Source organism: Gordionus sp. m RMFG-2023, chromosome 5 (genome assembly GCF_954871325.1).
Source record: "Gordionus sp. m RMFG-2023 chromosome 5, tfGorSpeb1-WG-v2, whole genome shotgun sequence".
In the NCBI taxonomy this organism is placed as follows: Eukaryota; Metazoa; Nematomorpha; class Gordioida; order Chordodea; family Parachordodidae; genus Gordionus; species Gordionus sp. m RMFG-2023.
In genome coordinates this window covers 9183781-9205595 of record NC_088779.1, presented here as the reverse complement: position 1 = coordinate 9205595, position 21815 = coordinate 9183781, and the positions used below count along the sequence as shown (strand labels likewise).

The window sequence follows — 21815 nt, the reverse complement described above, 5'->3', positions numbered from 1 at the left end:
TAAATTTTTTCATTTGATCTGAAAAACTCTCCTTAAATTAATATTTTTATTTTCGTTAAATTTAAAAAAAGAATATAAGAAGGGTTTTTAATTTAATAAAATTTAATCGTTTTGAGTACATCTGTCAAATATGACAGGTCTTGTCATTATCAACAGACTCGTAGAAATAATAAATCAGATGTGATGACGACCGTTTCCTTAAGCTAAACGTGTATCATTATTTTACACTCAAGAAAGAAAATTTCGTTACTTTCTAATAAAGTAGTAAAGAATGATGTTATTTGCCTTAAAAAGGTGAAAAGGCATTAATTAATAACGTTACCTTTACAGCACTTATAATTTTTTTATTTTTTTACTGTCTATTATAATAGAACTTTCTGGATCTAATTAAGATGCTCCATTTCTATTTATAATCAATTATATATTTTTTTTATAAGGCGAAACTACTAAACTTGGAAAGTGATGTACAAAGTTTGGTGAAAGAAAAGGAGGATTACCAAAGATCGGCTTGGCAAGCCTTAGAGAATATCAATAAACTCACCTCTGACCTAAAGCACCACGGCAAACAAATCACCTCGTTTAATATACATAATATCTATGACAGTTAAAACTAATTAATGAGCCTTTCAACTCTATAACCAACTTTTATTTAAACTTATAAATAACTCTGATTTAACAAAATGACGCATATTAGATATAATTTTTTTCTTATAAAAATTTTAAAATTCTTGGAGATTTTTTTTGATAATAAATATTCTAACTCGAATCTTACTAATTATTAAAGACATTTTTTTTAAAAATCACATTGGGGTACATAGCAGCTAGTGATGCAAAATCGCTCCATTTGAGCAGATTTTTAAAAACGGCTAACACGATATTTTATCCAGAAAAATGTTACGCAAGCCAACAATTTTTCTCATAGATGGCGTAAAGGTTTGGACATCTATTAACGAAATCTCGAGGCTTAGGCAATATTTTTCTGGCTAAAATATTGAGATAGTCGTTTTTAAAAATTGGCTCAAATGGCGCAATTTTGCATAACTACATAGCACCACCTCCAAAACGTTGATATATCAATAGTATAATATATTTTATGAAAGAAAAAATTATGAGTCATAACATATAAAATGTATAGTACTTCAATAATAATTATTTAAAAAAAACATTTTTTTTCTTCTTCAAATTATCATTAAATTTTCTTTTTTAAAATAGTAAATTTTTCTAAAAAAATGTTTATTTTTGTCTCGCTCAACATTTCAAAAAAAGTAACTTTCGGTGTGACCGAGTAAAAAATGATTTTTAAAAGGGTCCATACCGATTCTGAAATAATGTTGGCAGATCCAAGTTCAGCTAGATTTAACTGGTTTTTTTTTATATTAAACTACAGTTATTTGGACGCCTCGTCAGGCATTCATTCCATCGAAACCTTGAACGATCAAATGACAAGTCTCGAGATTAGATTGAAATCGCTGAAAACGAATAAAATGGAGGTTTGCAAAGAGATCGACGATATCAAATCCGAAATAGCTCACGAAAAGGTTTTGTGTGTTATTAAAAGTTTGAGAATTTAATTGGGGGGGGGGAGGAGGGAGGGGGTATCATTAAAAAAAATTGCTTATTTTAAAAAAAATTTAATACTCCACTAGGTCGAGATAGAAATATTTATTTGTTAGTGACCATTTTTCTTATAATCCTACTTTTGTAAAAATAGTGTTGGGAATCTTAAAGTTCTTCCTTTTTTTTTAAATATTAACATTTTAAAATATCATTTCACCATAATATTAAGTAAATTGCACGGAGAGGGGGGTATTTAAAAAATATTAAATATTTCATAACTCAAAATTTTAATATTCCCTTTTCTTTGAAAAGAATAATTTATTTACCTCGATTATTCTTAGCCGTTTATGCCAATTTTTAGCCGAAAACTATCACTTTGGCCTTGGGGTTTTTTCTATAAAATATAGCAGATCAAACTTGAAAGAAACTATATAAGATTAAAATGCCTTAATGTTAACTGATTTTCTCCATCTCGCGCGTATAAATTAAGCCGACATTTAGCCATTACCTTACTATAGTTGTAGGGGAAGGGGGGCTCAAAACTAAGGGATATTACGATCACCATACTTATATAAATCCCTTTTGGTCTATTTTTATTTTTACAAGATTAAAATCAAAAAATAAACTCACCTGATTATTTTTTTTATAAACATATATGTTTTTAATATCATGGTATCCATATATATGCTTATAATATTCTTATAAAGAATTCTAAGATCCATGGGACAATTCTGAAATTTATGTTACATTACTAGTGTACAGGCTATAAATAGATATTTGAAATTCCCAGATTATAAAAATAATGTTTTTGTTGAAAATTTTAATTATAAACCCCCCCCCCCCTTTAAAAATTTTTTAGGTAAAAGAACGCGATATTACTGATAGCATTCAAATTCTGAAATGGCAAGCCGAGATTTCTCAGAAAACGGCGAACTTTCAAGAATTAGGACTACGATTCTCCCCACAGGATAGCCTTAATTTACTAAGGTTACTTTATTATAAAAAAAATTATTATAGAGGGTATAGTGCGAATAGTTCTTTTCTTTGTATTTTTTATTTAAATAATAAAACATTTACATTGAACAATGTTTAATTAAAAAATTTAAAAAAATATATAAAAAAACATAAAACTAATTTTTTTTTAAAAAAAAGACATGTCACCTTAAGGAAGAGTGAATGCTTAGGAATTAGATATCATTCAAATTTCAGATAATTTTATAATTAACCACGATAAAATGTAAGAAAACTAAATTCTCTTAATAAGACTAGCATTACTATAAGATTGAAAAATACCATATATTTTATATTAATTTCTCGCTGGATGATAGCAGTTTCAGGTGAATTACCTCACCATAAGATTGAAAAGAACAATATATTTTATATAATTTCGCGCTTGCAATTTTTCGATTGTGGAGAAATAGGTCAACAGGCTTCGAAGGTAATTTTGCCTTTTTAAAATTTTTTTATGATAACCTGATTGATTACTGAACCAGAATTATAATAGGTCTATCTAATAATTTGTTATAATATGCCAAGGAACACAAGTTTGGGGATGACAGGGTGCCAATTGATGTTGTTTTTTAGGATTAATTTTAAACATATTCTTGGCAAAATAGCTTTCTTGTTTATATAGATTGAGAATTTTAAGAGTGAATAGTAGGTGGGAAAAAAAATATTTTAAATGTACGATAATTTTTTTTAACATAAATATCTTTTTTTCATTTAAATTTTTCTTTTTTAAAGCCAAATCAAGCAACACAGAGAGAGGCAAGAAAAACTAACCAAAGACTCCCATCAACTCGGTGGCATGAAAAGCGAATTGACTCGAGAAATCGCCCGCCTCAAGGCCACCGCTCAAAACGAAACCTACAAACTGAGCAAAGAAAAATACGTGGAGGCTTTAGTTAAATTCAGAACCACTCAATTGGCACTCAAAGATTTGACTATTTATCACAAGGCTTTTGATAGGTTTTTTTTCACCTTAAAAGAATATTATTAAAAAGCCCCCCCCCCTTTCCCTTCCATAGTTATGGCCATTGCTTGAATACTTTTTGACATTAATTACTAAATTTCAGCCATAAAATTCATAACAAATTTCATTGAGTCATACATAGGACGAGATATTAAGGAGAAGAAAAAAAATGGTGCAAAGTTATTAGTTAAAGGTAAAGATGTAGAAAAACATTTTTAAAAAAATCTAACATAAAAAACTGGACAAAACAGTTTAAAGAAAACAAGCTATAATTTTTTTATTGAAATTTTTGAAATTGTAATAAAATGTTGATAGAATAATTCCCATAAAGATTTGAGTTAGCACGAATTCACGGCTGAGTATATAAAAATACAGCATATTTTGTATATTTCGCTATGAATTCGTGTTAACTGTGTATGCAGGGTAACCCCTCTTTCACGGTTAGCGCGAATTTGCGGCAGAAAATACAAAAATACAGCGTATTTTGAATAATTCCCCGCAAATTCGCGCTAACTATAAATGAGGGGTAACACGGGAGAAAGTGTGATCCAGTCATTCAAATTTCAGGAGATATCCTCTTAGTCGGCAGATATAGTCAGTATCCATATAACTGGATCATAAATTTCCGCTATCAATAATAGCCTTAATGCCTTTGGCTTAGTAGGAATTCAGGGACTCTGCTTGGCATGCCCTCCAAAACAAGGTTGTTAATGCTTGCTAGGTTTTTTCATGTCCTATTAGCGTATTTTTTATTTACGCTTGGTTATAAATACCTTTTTTTTAATATTAAAAAAAAATCACCCTACATTTCCCCCAAATTTGGACACGCGGAAAAGTCTGATACTAATTAAATTTTATTATTTTATTAATGTGACAGAAAGGACTTCTTTTTTTAAAAAAAATAATAAGCGGATCGGCCTAAATCACTAAACACAAAAAAATTGGGAATTTCTCATATATCTCCTAGTAAATTTTAAAATTAATAACAATAAGATGCCAGGGAAGTAAACATTTGTATTTAAATTGCTTTTTTTTGAAAAATTATTTCCAATTGTTCCCAATTATTGAACAATAATATTTCCTCCATTTTTTGCGAATTTTTTTTTTAAAAAAAATCAATTCCTGACATTTTATTAAGTAATATTTTCAATATTATTAAAAAAATTTAAGAGATATAATCGAAATTTTTAATTTTTAGCAATTTAGAACCTATCCCAGATAAACCTCTCTATTCAAAATGATCGAAAAGAAATTATGTTTCCGATTCTAAATATTTAAAGTGGATCTTATTCCGCATTCTTAAAATTTTTAAAAATGAGTTTCCAGTTCATAAATATGATGCCAGGTACCTGTTTCAATCTCTGGTTTGACTCTCACTCAATTTAGTCTAAACGCGGAGTTGAAATCTTATGATAATAATCAATTAAAGACGTAATAAGCATATTTTTTATACATACAAATAAAACAAAAAAATCAGAGCTATTATGACTTACCATTCAATAAAAATGAACGAAATAAACAAGATAGTTCGACAGTTATGGAAGCAAACGTACAGGGGCAACGATATCGACTACATCGAAATTAGGTCCGACGTCGAGGACGGATTTATCATGGCAGCCAACGCTAAACTTCAGCGGGATATCTATAACGACGCTGGAAATTCTGCTCAAAAGTTAATCAATTTTGTCATAATAGTAGTGGCCTTAGTATTATCATTTGTTTTATAATACATATATTTATATTTAAAGGCTAACCTCTTCATTAAAAGGAAGGTTTATACATTAAAGGCTAACCAAGTCCATTTTTAAACAAACAAATAAAACATTTGACTAGTACATTTAATAAAAACGTAAATAATATTTAGATATAATAATTAACGAATATTTGAATCAATCTTTATATTCGAGTCATCACCACATTAAATCAGCAGCGTTTTGTGGACATTTTCCAAATTAAATGGTGATTTTTTTTATTTAATACTCATTTTTTTTATTATCTAGAACCGTTTACTGAATCACGATTAAATAATCTAAAGTTTAAATATTTTTTTTATAGTTATGACAACGAATCGGATCCCAATTTCGACGAAAATGATTTTAGTGTCAATAACAAGGGAGGCGGCAAAAAGAAAGGTGGTAGAAAGAACCCTCCCGGGGCGAAAAAGGCTAAACTCAATGTTAAGGAAGATTCTCAAGCGCAACAGATGATGTTAGGTAAGTTGTTAACTAAATATTATCTATCCTAATTTATGTCATATTTTATTATGGTATTGTAGCATTTTAAAAATATATTCGTTTATAATCCATTTTGTTTTGTCTTATTTTTAGGTTTTAAATATTCAAAATCTTTTTTACTAATATTTGGTTTGTTTTTCCCAATTTTTGTTTTGTTTTCTATTATTGGATAAATCATTACTTTGCTCAGAAGCGTTTGACTCTTGTTCAATAGGCTTAAAAATCAAGCCTTTTATAGGACTCACTTAAAACGAACACTCCAAATTAAATTATTAAGGGGAGTTTTATTTGTCAATCCAATGTATTTCCTCCTTAACTTTTTTATATACCTCCTCATATTTGTTATTTTAGAATGCTTTGTATATATAGTTTTTATTCAAAATTGTATAAATTATGCATAGAAAACATTGACATATTATAACTAAATGGAACCTACTTATTGAAAAGTGTGATAGTGGTTAGGAATAGCACATTATCCTTAAACACTTGTAATTTTTCTGATTTGAAATATTTTGCTTTTCAACAGTTGCAATAAAAAAAATCAAATTAGAAAACTTGTAATTTACTTCACGATTTTCATTAAAACACGCATCACAAATATTCCAACCTTTGCCTTCCTGCTAGCAGTTTAATTTTTCCTTACCTTGTCAACCTAATCAAATACAATTTTATTCGCTCAAATTAAGTTTATGTAAATTTAAAACTAACCTTGTCACCCCTTTTAAGCATAACGTATACACTATACAGCGCAAGGATGCAAACCCGGCAAAATTTTTGCCAGGGTTCGGTTTAAGGTTAAAATAAATAGGTGGGTTTGATTCGGGTTTGGTTTAGAGAAATATTTTTGAACCCGGGTTTAGCTCGGGTTTAAGAATTTTCGAATTGATAAAAAAAAATCATTATTTAAATCATAAAGCTAGACATGGATTTGGTATAAAAAATAAATTTTTTATTTTATATAAGGCAAAATATTTAAAAATACAAAGCATAGTCATGTATCATAATAATCTTTGAGAATAAGTTAAAAATTTTAAATAAATGGCGTAAATGAATTTAATTGTTTAAAATTTATTAACACTCCAATAGGAATCTTTATAAAAAATTTAAAAATGGCATAAATGAATTCAGTTGTTTAAAATTTATTAACACTTCACTTAATTGTAAATTTGAAAATATTTCAATTAAATTATTAATATTTGTGTTTACAATTATACAAATATTATATGATTTTAAACAATGGTTGAACCAGGGTTCAATTAAAATTTCCAGGTTCGGTTCGGGGTTTTAAAAATTTTATAAACGGGGTTCAGGTTCGGTTCAAATTCAGATTTTTCCCAAAAACCTGGGTTTTCTTTTCCGGATTCGGGTTCGGTTCTAATCCCTGTATACGCGCCCCCCCCCCTACCTTCATGCGTATCACTGTAATCTGACCAACGATTGTAAATGATTATTTTCTTAAGTCTCTCTTAAAATTTCTCGCAGTATAAAGGGAATGAGAGAATCATATTGTCTCCACAACACGAAAGAGCAACGCACTTCAAAATAAAATTAAAGATCTGGAACAATAAAAGTTTTTTAAATACAAAGGTGGCCCACAAAGATCGGTATACAATTATAGAGTCGTTATGGTGAAAGATGACGTGGAATTGGATATGAGAAATCGATGCAGTGCCGGGCAAAAGGTATAATTATATTATCGATATTTCTTAGGATAAATATGAATGACCAAAAAAAATTAAGGGTAATTCCTAGAGATTATTTTATTTAAAGGTAAGCTAAGTTGGAAATGAAATTAGTTTCATAAAAAAATTGACACTTTTATCTGTAATTTTACCCTATAAAGATCATTTATTACAACACAATTCCTTTTGTAAAGCCTGGCGAATGTAGGATAATTTTTATTTATATATTTTAAATGATTTTAAGCATTGACATAAAATTGCTACATTATGATAAAATATAAGTATGAGATCTGCAATCCCATGGTTTTATTTTTTTTCAATTCATTCACCCATCCATTTATCTTTAAAATTTGCTTAATCCGCCTGCCCAATATTTAAAAATATTATCGAAAACAATATCTGGGAATGATTTTTATTTCGCAACCTCCACTATATTATTGATTGGCTCTTTAAAATATGTAATATTGTTCTGCTTTTAAAGTTAATTTCAAATTCACCAACCCAACGCCCTCTCATTGTTTTAAAAATATTTTCATCATTATCCGCTCAATTTTTAGAACTCTTTAATTTGTCTGCCTTTAGAATGATCGGGCTAAAATCCTACCCGTTCTAGATCTCTAATAAGTATTATATCTATTATATATTTTCAGTCGGTTTAATTAAGAAGTGGTATTTGGAAGCTAGACCCCTCCTCCCACCAATGTAATTTTTTGTTTTCCTAAGTATAGCTAATATTACAGAAATTATCATTTACCAACAACTATCTAAAATTACTATCATTATATTACTATCTACTGCATATTACCTTAAGAGTTGGTACTAAGATGTTAACTAATTTATCACATAAATATCCCCCCCCCTCCACCTCTTTAAATTAAAATTTGTTGCAACTCATTTTATTTTTTAAAGGTTTTAGCATCCTTGATCATCAGATTAGCTCTGGCGGAAACATTTTGTTTAAACTGCGGTATATTAGCCTTAGACGAGCCCACCACTAACTTGGACCAGGAAAATATTGAAAGCTTAGCCTACGCCCTTATTCAGTTTAAAAAAATTTTTATTCTTTTGTGGGTAGTTACTTTTTTCTCTATTTCTTCATATTTTAATTTAAAAATTAAATATTTTTTAGGATAATCAATGACAGAAGCGCCCAAAGAAATTTTCAACTCATCATAATAACTCACGACGAAGATTTTATAAATTTATTGGCCAAGGCAGATTTCGTGGACAACTATTACCGCGTTGGAAAAAGTGTTGAGTAAGCTACTTTTTTAAAGAGATAAAAAAAAACCGCAAAGGAACATTGAAAATTTAGTAAATAAATTTTTTTTTAATTTAGGCTAATCGCTGTTCTTATTGTTTCGAAAGTTTGATTGTAACTCTAATCTTAATTTTAAAAAAACTGAATGAGAGTCCAAATCTTATCCATAGGTATTCTCTTTCTACTATTAAAAATTGATACTTATTATATTTTGAACTGATGCTTTACTAAGCAAGGTAAAGTGCTATGATTTCCCTTCTTAATATTAAATATTTGATTTGTATTTATGTTTTTATTATAAGGGGCTATTCTACTATATCCAAGGTCAACATTCGCTCCTAATCCTGATAGCACGATGCATAAAAAATCCCTATATCTTTCAAAAAGTCAAATTTATTTTGGAAACCCTTACTACTTATATAAAAAGTCTTATTTGCTTTAAAAAAAATATATATCCTGTATTCTAAAATTATACGTTTTTATAAATTTTTCCTTTAGATTCTAAAAAATATGTTTTATAATTAATATAACCTTTATAGATATATATATCATTTAAATTATATATTGTGTCCAATAATAATGAGAAATAAAATAAATAAATCGAGCTAACTACATCACTTTTATATTCTCTGTTGATGGATAATAACTATATAAATAGATTGTAATAATTATAACGTTGATTTTTGAAATTTTTATTTTATAAAAACCAAATTATATGAGTATAATTTTGTGGATGAAAATTAAATAGAAATATCGATTGTTAGGCTATTTAAAAAGTTAATTGTTTTAATTTAAGATTCGATAATTAAAAACCTTATAAACTTAATTCCATAATCTAAAAAAAATTCCCTATAACTGAACATCTATTTAGACTTGTTGATCACAGCACCTACTTGACAAGATATTCCCTTGATGCAAGCCCTCAAATCTATAATACCCCCCCCCCCCTCCCCTGAAATTTCACTGACTTTGAAGATGATATTTCTACATTATTAATTACTAGTTTTTAATTATATTGGCACTCTGATAAATTTTAATATAAAAAACCTAAATTATTAATGCTTTACTACCAACTATTAAAATATTGTAAATACGAAAGTTTTTTTTTAGAACAATTAAATAACCACTTTAGATTTACAATAAACATTTTTATAGTTTATTGTTTGGATGAATATAAGCAGAAAATTATCCAAAAATAGTTTTATTTGGAAATATATTAACATTTACAGCAATATATTTTGCCCTATTTCATCTAAAAATTTAATAGATAGCCCAACAATAAATTTATCCTCGCCCACCCCCTTCCAATATTTGGCTGCAAAATGCTTCTACCCCCTTCCCTCAGTCCTCCACTCATGTACGCTGCTTGGGATGGTTGTGAGGTGGGAGCATTATTACGTTTGTTTTCCCCAGCGTCTACATGACAGGATTTTCACTGGATGCAAACCCCCTTCAAAAACCTTTGCCTACCCCCCTAAAAAATCGTCGCCTTCGGCGGCGGTGTCTCTTTATCATTATTTTTACCTATTTATTATTGATACTCTTTTCAAATAATTTATAAAGGATAACCTAAATAAATTTATATCTACTACCAACTATCTATATTTTGTGATTATAAATAATTTATTTTTTAGATTATAAATAATTTATTTTTTAGATAATAAATTCAATTAAAACCTCCATTATTTACAATTAGTTATCATGGCATTATGAGCTTGCTAAAATATCTAAACCTTTTAAATTACATTAAAAAGGATAGTTCATTTGGAAAACAATGTGTATGATTGTTTGCAATTGGTCGATGAATTGTATTATAATAATACTAGAATAAAAGTATAATTTTTACAGCAATAAATTTTGTCCTATTTCATCTCAAAATTTAATAAATAACCCCCCAAAAAAATTTATCCTACCCCCCAATAAAGCAGCTTACCTCCTACCCCTCAAAAAAATAGGATGCAAACTGTTCCTACCCCTCCCGCTCATGTAGACGCTGGTTTTCCCATAAATTTGATTTGTAATAGTCACTATTTTAAAAAATTATCACCTTATTAATTTTTCTTTGAAATCATTATTTATAGTGATATATGTATACGTTTTGTGGGAAAGGAATGTTTTGGTAAATTAATTTTAGGTATAAATGATATTTACGAAAACCGACAAATTTCCGAAGGGTAAATTTTTTCTTACTTCCCCCTCTCTTGGCTACGTCTATATAATATATTAGGTCATACTACATCTTAAATTTAATCATTGTACAGTAAATTGCTATACTGCCAGCGTCTAGACAAACCCCCTTCAAAAATCTATGCCTACCCACTGAAGAATTCCCGCCGCCTTCGGCGCGCGATGTTTCTAATTTTAATTCCATTTTTTTTATTATAATTATACTCTTTCAGATAATTTAAAAAAAATCACTTAAATTATTTTATCTCTACTACCAACTATCGACATTTTGTGAATATAAAGGAGTCATTTTTTAGATAATAAATTCAATTAAAAACCCACATCTTTTACAATGAATTCATTATTATAGCATTATAAGTATCTAACCCTTTTAAATTACATTTTAAAGGATAGCAGGTAGTTTTATTTGGAAAATAATGTTATGATTGTTTGCAATATATAGATTTGGTTGATGAATTGTATTATAATAGGTCTATAATAAAATTATTAATTTTTACAGCAATAAATTTTTTCCTATTTCAAAATTTAATAGATAGCCAACCAAAAAATTTATCCTACCCCCATTATAGCCGCCTACCCCCTAATCCTCCCCCTTCCCGTTCATGAAGACGCTGTATACTGCTTTCAGTTGTAAACTTCGACGTTAAATAACATCAATCAATGTTACTTTTTTTTACATAAGCAATTTCTGGCGTCGTAATAAATGAAAAGCAATACCTAAATTAAATTGGACATGATTATTAAAGATATTTATCGTATTATACTTAAAAATAGTAAAAAACTCAACAATAATTCTGTAGGACTATATTTATTATATACAATTATTATTTTAATATTAAGACACCGAAACTAATTACCAATTATATAAGGAAGCTTATTGACAATAATGAAGTTACAGCCTCTAGATATTGTAGAGATAAAAATAAAGTAGAAATGCTTATTAAAAATTATTCAGATTACACTACAAATATATTGCGTTATAAGGTAAAATTAAGTTTTAATATTGTATATTTCTTAAGGATTTGTGCGCTAAATATTATAGCTCCAAAGAAGTAACAGTGGAACAAGCAGCTAAAAGAATGGGTTTTGAATTGCCTAAATCGAAATGATATTACATATGTTTAAATAAAACGTTTTAAGAAGTTTGCAATCAGAACCAAAATTTATAATAAAATTTTGTTATTTATAATAAAATTTTGTTATTTATATGATTTTTATAAGTTTGAAAGATAACTTCATTTCAGAATATAATAATTTATGAAAATATTAAATATTTTATAAATTTACATAAAAAATTTAATGCTCCTGATAACTCAGTCTTGATGACACCAAAATTTATATTAACCCCTCAGTTCCTACTTAAATTTTAAGACTTAGCATAATTATTAAATCAATTTATTTATTTTATATTAGAAAATATATAAGAAGCACTATCTATTCTATTTTCATTTTTTAGGAGGTTTTATATATTTTATATCAATCAGTATTATGGTGGATTACATATTATTCTCAATAAATAATTTGTTGATTAAATTTTTTAAATAAAACTTCAGATATAGGCAAAATATTTTTTATTTAATATATTAAAAAATATAAATCTTTAACCCTTCGTCATTATTGAAATTCCACTATCCAATATTTGTCATTAGTTCTTTCTCTTCCCAATCATTGAAATTAATATGACATAAGTTGCAACTTTTAAAAAATTATAATAAAAAATTGATTTCTAATAATAAATATTTTTAACCTTCATATAAATTCTATACAATCAAACAAAATAAAAAATCTAATTGCTTTTCATCAATTTTAACAAGCATTGATCAATTTTTTAAAATCTTGTCATAAAATTTTTTCCAAGTTTTAACTTCGTTAATGGGTTACCATGTAAAAATTAATTAATTGTGTTAGATTCTTTTCTAGTATTTCAAATTTTTGGTGGCTTTTACCACAAATCCCCCTCTCTGGCCAATTAAAAACGAAACTCATTCCTATGCTAAAAAAATACTAATTACAGATTTATTTTTTAAATATTTATAAAAAATATAGGAGGGTTTTTTTCTTAAAAAAGATTTTAATGATGTGTGTTATCATTTTGAAATTTATACAAATTAGCTAATATGCAGGGGTCCAATAAAAATTTCTTGATTCTGGAATTGCATTTTTGTGTACACAGGAATTTTCTGTGGTGGGGGGGGGGGGGGGTAATTAATTTTTTTTATAAAATTATTGTTAATTAAAAATATCAAGCATAAATTTATTAGGATACACAATTTTAAATTAATGGGAATTCTAAAAAATTAAACTACAAAATAAATGCAAATTATAAACCAGCATATGAATCACTATAAAATAAATTACCCAAAATAGAAATTTAAATTTTTTTTAAATTTTTTGGGCTTTTAAAATTTATATATAAAGTATAAAAAGTTTAAATGTTGAAAATATAAATTAATACACAAGTTTCTTAGGAATAAAATAATTGTATTATGTATATAATAACTTATATAGTATTCATAAAATTTAACATATTAAAAAATAAAATTGCACAAAAATATTATTAAGAAGCATATTATATATTTATAATGTAAAATCCAATCTTTGTTGGGATTGAGCTAATTTTTCAATTATCTCATCCATGTTTGGCATCAAATGCTTACGAATATTCAAAAAGGCCAAACCATTCAATCTACTTTCAGAAGTTCTACTTCTTAGGTATGTTTTTATTCTTCTTAAAGAAGAGAATGTTCTCTCATTAGTAGCAGTACTAATGGGGAGAGTTGAAATAATTTTAATACATTGGGAAAATTATTTAAAAGATGTTTGAAATGATGCAAAGCATCCATAAACTTTTTTGGACTATATCAACTATAATTAATCTTTTATACCATAGTTGGCATTCAGCTAATAAGCACATAAGATACGTTAACATCTTCTTGATAAAAATCTGTTAAATGTTTTATTTTCTTTCCATCACCATCAGAAAAAGGTAGGGAAGGCTTTTGTGAAGTAATATCTGCAGATTGGTAATGCTGTCTAATGAATTAAAAACCGTTCATTTATTTGGGTTATAAATATATCTAAGAGGAGTATTAAGACATTTATTATATAATACTCTTCTACTGACCCTATATTAATGTTTGGAGTTGGACAATTAACTTGCCTTTCTGCAAGTCTAAGGATTAAACTTGTATAGCACTACTTTTGACTCAACAATAACATAAAATATGAAATTCTTCATCAACATTAGCCCTAACTTTTTTGAGTTCTAATAAAATGTTCTCCGCTATTCTCATTGGCTCAATTAGTCAATGACATGTTTTTGAAAAGTATTACATAAAATAGTTGTATATTAAATAATTTATAATACATTTTAATGAGAAGAAAAAATTGGTATAAGTATTGAATCCAATTGCTTGCTTCTGAGGAAATATCTCTTTCAAGCCATTGTGATATTTCAGTAAGAGCATTAATCGGCTCTTCTAACTCCATAAAAGCTGCTACTGCTTGATGACGAAGACTTCCATCTTGTTGGACACGTTTTTGCAATTTCTTTCTCCTTGTTGGACAAGGGGTTTCAGAAATAATTCTGTTTAAAATAATTTGTTGCTTGAGGTATTCCATTAATGCAGAATCCCCGCTTTAAATTTTACAAGACCACGAAAACTTCATTTTCATTATTGATATTCAAGCTTTCCGAATCCAAATGGCGATGTAATCCTAGGCCCTTCAATCCACAATATAGAATGGCCTCATATATGTGATGAAATGGGAATCATATCCCCACTTATAATTAATTTGAAGAAATCATCAGAACTTTTGTGATAATTTGTTTTTTATCAAAACTAATTCGTTTTCTCCAAAATATCTATGTAGGCCTTTGTTTAACTGGTCGGGTTTTACTACAGAGGTTTCTAATTTTTCAGTAATTGAAGGTTTCACCCAGTCCAATAAAGTATTTAATCTTCTCCCCATAAATAGTTTGGCAGGTATTCGGCCCGTTGAGGAGTGTTCGGAATTTTTAAACGTAAATAATACTTCATTTAGGCATTTTTCCCCATTCTCTATTTGCGAAATACCGATTTTTGATAGTTTGTATGCATCTTTCTACTAATCAATTACTTCTCGGATGGTATGGTGTAGTTTTTATATGTTGTATATTCTTGTTTTTACACCATTTATAAAATTCATTCAAAATAAATTGTGGGCCATTGTCCATAACAATTTGACGTGTAATACCATATCGGTTAAGCCATTTTTCTAATCTATTTATTAAATTTTTACTTGTATCTTTGATTCTATCGATCTCTATCCATTTTGAATATGAATCGAGTCCTACCAGCCAATAAAATCCGTCAAGTGGTCCGGCAAAATCGAAATGTACCCTTTCTCAGGGTTGTGCTCGCGGATTCCATAGGTATATGGCAACTCCTGGTATATCTGCGATATTTTTGACACCCAATACAGCGGTTTACTAATTTTTCAGCATCTTTATCTAATTGTTCCCACCATATATAATGTCTCGTATTGGATTTCATGATGAAATACCCGGATGTCCCGTATGCAATATGTGTAAAACTCTTTTTTGTAGTGAGTACGGAATGATTAATCTACCATTCCAAAATAAAATACCGTCATCATTTTCTATTTCATCTATTCTTGTTCTAAAAGCTTGTAATTCTTGTGCTTGATTTTGTATATTTGTACCCTTTATTAATATTTTTAATCTTCTTAAAATTGGATCTTTCGCAGTTACATCTCTAAGTTCTTTTCTTGATAGAGTTAATTTGTCATAAGTAAGATTTCATATATATTTCACTGTTTTATTTTCGCTTGTTATTTTATCATCATTTTTCTTTATTGGGTTTCGCGATAAAGCCTCTGCAATTATATTATTAGCGCCATTCTCGTACATTATATCATAATCATATGCCGATAATTTATAAGCACAACGTTATAATCTTTGGTTTGTTAATGAGCTTATATCTCTGTTATTACCATATATCTTTATTAAAGGTTAGTGGTCCGTTCGTATTTTAAATTTTCGTCAATACAAATAGTTATGAAATTTTTCTACGCCGTTTATTATGGCTTTGGCTTCTTTGTCGATAGTTGTAATTCTTTTCAGCATCTTGTAATCTCGAGGTGTAAGCTATTGGGAATTCGTTACCATTATCATATTTTTGCATGTGTACAGCTCTCCTTGGTTAGATGCATCTGTTTCTAATATTAACTCGAGGTCCGGTTTATAAAACTGTATAGTATTTTGTTCTGTTACTATTCCTTTTGCTTTTTCAAATAACATCATCTTTTTTAGTCCAATTCCATTTAACATCTTTACTGGTTTTATTATGTAATTCGGCTATGAACCGTGTATAAATATAAATAAAAATGATTTTATGTCATGTCTATCTTTTGGCGTTGGATATTTTTTTATTGCTATTATTTTATTTTTATTATGCATCCTAAATATGATACTTTTTCTCAGAGTTGTACAAAAGATCTTCTTTGAAGATTTTTGAGCGAGATCTAGCTCAAAAATTTGAGCAAGATCTTTGAAGATCGTAAAATTTGAAGATCTTTTATTTTTTAAAAATTTTGTGTAACGAGATCTTTGAAGATCGCTGCGATCAACGATCTTCAAAAATCTTCATGATATTTATTTTTTTACCCCTTTATTAAAAGCCCAGATGTTTTTCAATTTTCATCAAGGCTGGAGGAGAGGTATAAAACATAAAAGAAATATTATATTAATAAAATTGAAAAACATCTGAGCTTTTAATAAAGGGGTAAAAAAATAAATATCATGAAGATCTTTGAAGATCGTTACACAAAATTTTTAAAAAATAAAAGATCTTCAAATTTTACGATCTTCAAAGATCTAGATCTTTGAAGTTCTTTTTATTTTGAGCAAATGTACAACTTCATAAAATTTATTTTGCTTGTTTTGACTTTTAATCCCGCATTTTGTAATTTTTTGATAGTTAAAATATTATTGGTGCTGTAGCTATACCAAAAGGTATAAATAGCGGTAGTATCCATTTGGTGTTACCATTGTTAATAATTCTTGCGATTCTTCATCAATGCTCATTTGTAGATATGCGTCTTTGAGATCTAATGTTGTATTTCCATTAGTGATATTTGCAATTAATTCTTCAAACAAACGTTGTCTTTTAGTAGAAATTTATTTAATGTTACTTTGAAATCTCCACACAATCGTAGTTCACCTGAAGTTTTACGTACCACTATCATTGAAGTACTCCAGGTTACTTCTGTTGTTGATGGATCTATTTTCTTTATTGTTGTAATTGTTAAACCAAATTACAAAGCCGAAGGATATTCAAATCTACTCAAGAAAAAAGAATTAAATTTCGAATGCAAATGATTTAAAGAAAGAGGAATAAAAAAGAATGATTATTCAAATTAAAGAAAGTTCAAGATTTTTTTCAGTTTGTTTGTAATATATTATGTAAATGAATTATAGAAAAGTATATATATATTCGAGGATATTTGTATAAGGAGATCATGATTTTACGAACTTAATTATAATTCTTAATTTTAATTTTTTTATATTATTTTAATTTTTTTTAATTAATTTAGTTTGATTATATTTTTATCATATTATTTAATAAAGATTTAGTATCATTTTAGTTCTAACGTTTATTTTGGACGAATATTATAGAAAAGTATATATAATCGAGGATATTAGTCTGATTTAGTATCATTTTAGTTCTAACGAGGATATTAGTCTGATTTAGTATCATTTTATTCTAACCTTTCTTATTTGACAACGATTATAATCTTCCAATTCTTATTCTAATTTTTCTAAAATGTTACAGTGGTGTTGGAGAGTGGAGGCGACAGGGCAATTTCAACAATTCAGTCTAATTAACTCTCCCACTAGCCTCAGCAATATAAATATCAATACCATATTGGTACAGAGGTGCCTTACAGCGATTGATCCAGGCTTTAGAAGATCAAAAGTCAGTCTAATTAACTCTGAAAAGAGATTCTAAATAAAGGGGGAAGGGGATGTATGAGATGACTATCGACACTAAGACAAAGAATGAGAGCAATAAAACAATGGTATCAATATTAATGGTCGTATTTCGGAGAATTAGTCGTTTAGCTAAAAAGAATGCGTCACAAGAGATCGTTATACGTAGTGATCGATGTAGCTAAAAGAAATTCGTTATAAATTTTTATTAAAGATATATGGTTGACTGTTATTTAAGTTGATAATATTTAGCAAAATATCAGGTTGTTGATTAACCAAAAAATCTTCATAAAGAGAAACGGCTTTTCGTCATTAGAAAATTTATGCCGCAATCGAGCTCAATTAGAGATCGGATTTTTATTTTGGATCAAAAGATACAAGAAATCATTATCGTATAAGAGATCTTAAGGCAAAGTGGATATATTGACAAGAAGACCAGGATGCTATCGTTAATCGTTGACAAATTATAGCCAATTGCTTATCAAAACTTTAGTATAGGATAAAAAATCGAACAAGAAGTCGTGGAAACCATCGTTACTCGCAGACAAATTATCGTCAGTGGTTTACCGTCATTAGTTACTAGAAACCGTTAGAAACAAGCAAAGACTAGGATAATGTGGGAGTAAAACGAGATATAATTAAAGGAGCTAGAAGAATGTATCGGGAACCATGCCTTACTCGCAGAATGGTGGGACTAATCTAAGTGGAAGGGTGTTGTAATTGTTAAACCAAATTACAAAGCCGAAGGATATTCAAATCTACTCAAGAAAAAAGAATTAAATTTCGAATGCAAATGATTTAAAGAAAGAGGAATAAAAAAGAATGATTATTCAAATTAAAGAAAGTTCAAGATTTTTTTCAGTTTGTTTGTAAAACATTATGTAAATGAATTATAAAAAAGTATATATATATTCGAGGATATTTGTATAAGGAGATCATGATTTTACGAACTTAATTATAATTCTTAATTTTAATTTTTTTATATTATTTTAATTTTTTTTAATTAATTTAGTTTGATTATATTTTTATCATATTATTTAATAAAGATTTAGTATCATTTTAGTTCTAACGTTTATTTTGGACGAATATTATAGAAAAGTATATATAATCGAGGATATTAGTCTGATTTAGTATCATTTTAGTTCTAACGAGGATATTAGTCTGATTTAGTATCATTTTATTCTAACCTTTCTTATTTGACAACGATTATAATCTTCCAATTCTTATTCTAATTTTTCTAAAATGTTACATTTATTGTATTATTTTCTTCCAAACGTTTCAGTTCATTTTCAAATTTTAAAGGCAACGGTACTCTTCTAGCTTGCAAGTGCAATTGGTTTTGTATTTTCTTCCAATTGTAGTTTTACTGGTTCAACATTTTTTATTAATCCTAATTTATTATCAAACACTGTAGCGAATTCTTTATATAGTTTGTCAATATTCACGTTACCATTATCATTATTATTATATTTATTGTTGATCATATTGATTTTTACATTTGTTGGTAACGATAAATCAAATTCTATAGTCCATAGCCAAATAGTGCTGCATCATTTGTTTTTGTACTAATAACGGAAGCCATTTTATTTTATCATCTAATTGCACTTTTACATAAGCTTCGCCCATAATTTTTATCCTATTATTTCCATATATAGTTGGAGCTCTAGCCATTCTAAGTTTTGGCCTCCCAATTTTATTCCATATTGTTGCATTAATAATGGTTACAGCTGAACCTGTATCATATTCCATTTTAATTTCGTGATTGTTTATTAATACCGTAATTGTTGGGTGCAGTCCATATTTGTAGATTTTTCTTATTGAGAAATCTGAATCGTCGGCGTTATTATTGTAATTTGTACCGTAAATTTTTCCTCTAGTTTTACAACACACGGCAAAGTGGTTTGATTTCTTACATTTGTTGCACGTCTTTCCGTATGCTGGACAATTTCTAATAGAATGAAAACGATTACAAAAATAGCACGGTTTTCTTGTATTATTATCTATGCGGTAGTTATTATAACCTTGCATTGGTTTTCTTTCTTTTTACGTATCTTTTATTATCATTTTGATATTGCCGATTATCATGATCATTATACTGTCGATTATTATTATCATTTTGATTTAATCGTATATTATTATCATTATGTTTATTCGCCTCTTTTATTTTATAAACCATTTTAGTAGTATTATTTATTTCTAAGTCAGCCCGTTCCATCGCTAAAGCCATTTCTACAACTTTGTTTAAACTTAACGTTTGGTCTTCGTCTTTAGTATCTGGGTATCTTAAACGTAGTTCTTTATCTAGTTGTGACATCTTTAGTCCGGCGATTAATTGATCTCGAATTCTTAGTTCTACATTATCTTCAAAATCGCATCTTCGGGCTAGCTCCTTTATATTTTTAAATAGCTCATTACGGATTCAGTAGGGCCGCGACTTAATCTAATGAAATCAAATCTAGATGCCAAAACAGTTCTTTCATCTTTATAAAGTTGTTTTACAATTTTGTATATGTCTGTCCATCCTACATCCTCCATTTTCTTTGGATAGAGTAATTTTTTATATCAGTTATAATATTTATTCCTCCATAAGCTATAAATAATTTTTTTAAACATGATTTTTCTAAAAAAAATTAGAATGTGATAAATTTTATAAGAATTTTTATTGTATATTTCGGAAATTTCAAAAAAACTTGGTAGCTGAGCTGGATGTGATAGATATCTGGTAAACCTGGCAACCCCAATAGTGATATTTTCCGTTTAAAAATTTTTAGCGGCGAATTGGTTTTAGAATCATTTCAATCCATTTAATCGTCTTCATGACTCAGTTAAAAAATTTTTTTTATCTTTTTATGATTATCTTCATTCATTTTCCAAAGCAGTGACTTGTTAACAAAAATAAATGGATTAAAGCATGATACGATCTATCATCTGTATTTGGCAAGTTGTTTATTTCGGGGCAAAATCTCGAGGCCTGAGTAATATTATTGGCTAAAATCAAGATGATCATAAAATTGAAAATCTTATGGAAATTTTTCTAATCATAATTGGTATTGTTAAGCGGCTCGATTTGAGCACGGCTTGAGCCAATTTTTATAAACAGCTAACTCAATATTTTGTCCAGAAAAATATTACTCAAGCCTGAAGATTTTGCTTATGGATGACACAAAGGTCTAGACATCTATTAACGAATTCTCGAGCCTTAGGCAATATATTTTTTTGGCTTAAATATTGAGTTAGCCGTTTTTAAAAATCGGCTCAAAAGACCCGTTTAACAACACTAATTGTAATAAAGGTAATAATTTTATAATATAAACGCATTGTTATATTAGTTATTATTTTTATATTCTCAATTTACTTCTCTGAATATAGTTATTTAATGAAATATAAATCGATTTAAATTATGATTTGTAGTCCGGTTTGGTCTTTTAAATCAGTTACAGACCGACCAGCTATCTTTTTTTACTGACGAGTTTCTCCAGACACCATGTACACAATTTTATAGGCCAGATCAAAGAATCTTAAAGGACCATTTAGGGCCAGGCCTTACTGACTATTGCTAATTAATTTTAGTTCCTTAGGCATAACAAAAACTTTAGCTATATTCATAACTCTTTTAGGTGTATATATGTTTATAATTAGCCAGTCCCCCATTGAATTAACTATTATCTGTATCCATGAGAAAAAAAGAAATTAGTCTTTTCTCCGAAATAAATGTCAAATTTTTGTTTTTAAATTTTAATTCTATTTAATGAAAAAAATTAATTATCTTATTGGCCTATATTTTAAACGATCACTTTTGATTCATGGACATCAAAGAAATTACCACCATTTATATTACATCAAAAAAGGTAAGCGCGTAGTTAGTAGTGAAATGTGTAAAAATAATTTAGTATGGCCCTAATTAAAAATAGTTGTATAGAAAATCTTT

At 28.0% G+C, this 21815-nt stretch overlaps 1 protein-coding gene and 1 long non-coding RNA gene across 2 annotated transcripts in view; both read left to right on the top strand.

The window, feature by feature from the left end:
* The window catches only part of LOC135929584 (DNA repair protein RAD50-like), a 31000-nt gene extending 21851 nt beyond the window's left edge, over positions 1-9149 (top strand). The window contains exons 19-28 of the mRNA XM_065466239.1: positions 438-577; positions 1388-1538; positions 2417-2544; positions 3301-3525; positions 5007-5201; positions 5585-5742; positions 7351-7445; positions 8355-8488; positions 8575-8703; positions 9009-9149. Of these exons, the coding sequence (XP_065322311.1) occupies positions 438-577; positions 1388-1538; positions 2417-2544; positions 3301-3525; positions 5007-5201; positions 5585-5742; positions 7351-7445; positions 8355-8488; positions 8575-8703; positions 9009-9048 (1395 nt within the window). The 3' untranslated portion in view covers positions 9049-9149. The remainder of the gene's footprint in view (positions 1-437; positions 578-1387; positions 1539-2416; positions 2545-3300; positions 3526-5006; positions 5202-5584; positions 5743-7350; positions 7446-8354; positions 8489-8574; positions 8704-9008) is intronic.
* Positions 9150-11560: 2411 nt separating this feature from the next.
* LOC135929968 (uncharacterized) lies at positions 11561-12099 on the top strand. The gene is made up of 3 exons (XR_010572682.1): positions 11561-11689; positions 11734-11877; positions 11913-12099. It is a non-coding gene; the product is annotated as an uncharacterized LOC135929968 (long non-coding RNA).
* Positions 12100-21815: the final 9716 nt, after the last annotated feature.